We start from the raw sequence: 3,955 nt of genomic DNA, 5'->3' as shown, positions 1-3,955 counted from the left end.
TCTAGAGAAAGAGAAGAGAAAGCTACAGAATCTTCTTGCTACTGGCCAAGAGGAAGATGGGCCAACTCACTCCCAGAGAGACTCCACAGAGAAAAAAGAGCAGCAGACAGACAGGTTCCAAGAGGGTGAGACAGGCAGTCTATTAAAATTTCCGTTGATTTGAATCTGTCATCTGAGTTAATTAAATGATTACTTTAAATAATGTTTGTTAATTAAATTATTACTTTAAACAATGTTGATTGATGAGTGTGCAATAGTTTGGTAAGTGATGTTTTTTTTGTTACATGCCACACATTCTGTGATGTGCTTTCCTAGTTTAGAGAACATCTAATGTTTAGTGAGACACTTTAACAGCCTTTATAAACATTAGAGGAGCACAGTTTCAGTATCTTTTGGTAACACTGTAACTATAATTAAATGTCATTTCCTACCAACAGTTTTGGATGAGATTGAGGACAGAAGGCAGTTTTTAGAGGAGATGATGGCCACTGGAAAAGGTCACCAATACCAGCACATCATAAACACAGAAATTTCTCAGGTAAAGACACAAATACAGACATACGAGGCAATAACATCACACGCACCAACAACACCATCCATAATCAGTTCTTCAGTGTGACTGCACCCACAGTTTTAGTCTTGATAATTTAAGAGTAGAGTATGAATGCTGCCACAGGGTGTGTACTAGTACAGGTGCATCTCAATAAATTAGAATGTCGTGGAAAAGTTCATTTATTTCAGTAATTCAACTCAAATTGTGAAACTCGTGTATTAAATAAATTCAATGCACACAGACTGAAGTAGTTTAAGTCTTTGGTTCTTTTAATTGTGATGATTTTGGCTCACATTTAACAAAAACCCACCAATTCACTATCTCAAAAAATTAGAATACATCATAAGACCAATAAAAAAAACATTTTTAGTGAATTGTTGGCCTTCTGGAAAGTATGTTCATTTACTGTATATGTACTCAATACTTGGTAGGGGCTCCTTTTTGCTTTAATTACTGCCTCAATTCGGCGTGGGATGGAGGTGATCAGTTTGTGGCACTGCTGAGGTGGTATGGAAGCCCAGGTTTCTTTGACAGTGGCCTTCAGCTCATCTGCATTTTTTGGTCTCTTGTTTCTCATTTTCCTCTTGACAATACCCCATAGATTCTATATGGGGTTCAGGTCTGGTGAGTTTGCTGGCCAGTCAAGCACACCAACACCATGGTCATTTAACCAACTTTTGGTGCTTTTGGCAGTGTGGGCAGGTGCCAAATCCTGCTGGAAAATGAAATCAGCATCTTTAAAAAGCTGGTCAGCAGAAGGAAGCATGAAGTGCTCCAAAATTTCTTGGTAAATGGGTGCAGTGACTTTGGTTTTCAAAAAACACAATGGACCAACACCAGCAGATGACATTGCACCCCAAATCATCACAGACTGTGGAAACTTAACACTGGACTTCAAGCAACTTGGGCTATGAGCTTCTCCACCCTTCCTCCAGACTCTAGGACCTTGGTTTCCAAATGAAATACAAAACTTGCTCTCATCTGAAAAGAGGACTTTGGACCACTGGGCAACAGTCCAGTTCTTCTTCTCCTTAGCCCAGGTAAGACGCCTCTGACATTGTCTGTGGTTCAGGAGTGGCTTAACAAGAGGAATACGACAACTGTAGCCAAATTCCTTGACACGTCTGTGTGTGGTGGCTCTTGATGCCTTAACCCCAGCCTCAGTCCATTCCTTGTGAAGTTCACCCAAATTCTTGAATCGATTTTGCTTGACAATCCTCATAAGGCTGCGGTTCTCTCGGTTGGTTGTGCATCTTTTTCTTCCACACTTTTTCCTTCCACTCAACTTTCTGTTAACATGCTTGGATACAGCACTCTGTGAACAGCCAGCTTCTTTGGCAATGAATGTTTGTGGCTTACCCTCCTTGTGAAGGGTGTCAATGATTGTCTTCTGGACAACTGTCAGATCAGCAGTCTTCCCCATGATTGTGTAGCCTAGTGAACCAAACTGAGAGACCATTTTGAAGGCTCAGGAAACCTTTGCAGGTGTTTTGAGTTGATTAGCTTGTCACCATATTCTAATTTTTTGAGATAGTGAATTGGTGGGTTTTTGTTAAATGTGAGCCAAAATCATCACAATTAAAAGAACCAAAGACTTAAACTACTTCAGTCTGTGTGCATTGAATTTATTTAATACACGAGTTTCACAATTTGAGTTGAATTACTGAAATAAATGAACTTTTCCACGACATTCTAATTTATTGAGATGCACCTGTATATTTACAGCTTTTTACACAGTGAACCACCAGATCCTCATGTCTACCTGGGCATCACAGGAACAGTGCTTAGCTGGTTTAAGTCATACTTCGCAGGCAGATCCCTCAAGGTCTTCTCCTCTTCTCTATCTACACAACATCACTTGGACCGATTAAAGGCCTGACTGACGACCCCACTGTCTCAGCTCATATCTTTGCCTGCTTTTTGGAGATCTTCAGTTCAACCTTGCTAAGACAAAACTCTTTGTGGTCCCAGCCAACCCATCTGTTCACCACAACCTCACTATCCATCACAGCCAGGAAATTGGAAGTGAAACTTCACTGCCCACATCTCATCAACTGCCCTGTCTTGCAGGTTCGTGCTTTACAACATCAGGAAAATCATAACTTTCTTGTCTGAATGTGCTGTGCAGCTCCTGGTCTAAGCTCTTGTCATTTCAAGACTGGACTACTGCAACACTCGGTTGGCCGGCCTCCCAGTTAGCACAATTAAGCCACTGCAGATGGTCCTGAACGTGGCAGCGTGACTGGTCTTCAATCAGTCAGAGGGTTTATGCCACCCCCTCTTGATTTCACTCCACTGGCTACCTGTAGTTGCCTGACATTTGGCCTTCAGGACAGCCGATGGAACAGCACCCTCATACTTCAACTCACTCCTCCAAGTCTACGTTCTCCATTTCACAATAATTCACTTTCTCTGTTCCTCTTTGGTGGAATGAGCTTCCAACCTCCACTCGATCTGGGGAAACCATCCCAACATTCAAGAAGAAGCTGAAGACACATTTCTTCCGTGAACACTTAACCTTTCCACAATAATTGCACTTAGTATTTCATAATAATAAAATAAAATTGTTTCTTTGTCTGTCTCTGTCTTCTGTACTAGCTTCTATACTACTCTAGTGACTTTTGGAACTTGGCAATGTGACACTGCAGATATTGTTGACTTTTGTCTGACAAATTGCTTGTTATGTTCCTTTTTTGTAAGTCACATTTTACTGTGTGCATTCTAACTATGGTGTACTACAACTAGAGCTGCACTGCTGATTTACACAGCCTGGATGATGCAGTGAGACCTACTGTAAACTGTTGAATAATAAACTATTTTAACTTTATCTTTATTTAACAGAAAATCTGTGAACTTGAAAAGATTGATAGGAACCGTGGTGAAGAACTGAGGACCCTTATGATGAATGGAAAAGAAGGAAGACAAAGCAGACAGAGATATTGAGAAAGAGATGATGGTAGGGTGAAAAAGAAAATATAAAAACAATTACTGTGATGTAAAAACCAGTGTGTCAGATAATGTGTACACTGATATGAACAGTGTGAACATTAAAACACAAAATAATGTGTTAACTGTGTTTTTTTTTTTTTTCATATTGTTTTATCACATCCTCTGTCCTGAAACTAATACCTTGTCAATATGTACCATTAAAATGTCTTGTTATAGGGTTATATCAATATAATTTAACAATCTTTGCAACATTTTTTCATATTAAGCAGTTGTGCTACTAAAATAAATGTGTTTACATGTTGTCCATAGAGAGAAATATGATGTGTATCTGTTTATTGACTGTTTTACAAACATCCATGTCACTCACCAAACCACAATCCATAGCAATATTATAAACTCATTCATTTCTGCTTTCATCTCAACAATGATGTACACTATATGCGTTTTTAGAAG

The 3,955-nt window shown here is 39.5% G+C and overlaps 1 protein-coding gene across 1 annotated transcript in view; it reads left to right on the top strand.

The window, feature by feature from the left end:
• Positions 1 to 3,712, top strand: part of c21h22orf23 (chromosome 21 C22orf23 homolog) — a 20,586-nt gene extending 16,874 nt beyond the window's left edge. Inside the window, exons 4-6 of the mRNA XM_051648427.1 lie at positions 1 to 125; positions 438 to 538; positions 3,395 to 3,712. The exon at positions 1 to 125 is cut by the window's left edge and continues 4 nt beyond it. Of these exons, the coding sequence (XP_051504387.1) occupies positions 1 to 125; positions 438 to 538; positions 3,395 to 3,496 (328 nt within the window). The 3' untranslated portion in view covers positions 3,497 to 3,712. The remainder of the gene's footprint in view (positions 126 to 437; positions 539 to 3,394) is intronic.
• Positions 3,713 to 3,955: the final 243 nt, after the last annotated feature.

The sequence above is a fragment of the Myxocyprinus asiaticus genome, chromosome 21, assembly GCF_019703515.2.
Source record: "Myxocyprinus asiaticus isolate MX2 ecotype Aquarium Trade chromosome 21, UBuf_Myxa_2, whole genome shotgun sequence".
Lineage (NCBI taxonomy): Eukaryota > Metazoa > Chordata > Actinopteri > Cypriniformes > Catostomidae > Myxocyprinus > Myxocyprinus asiaticus.
Note: the sequence above shows the minus strand (reverse complement) of the source record. Positions and strands in the feature narration are given on the sequence as shown.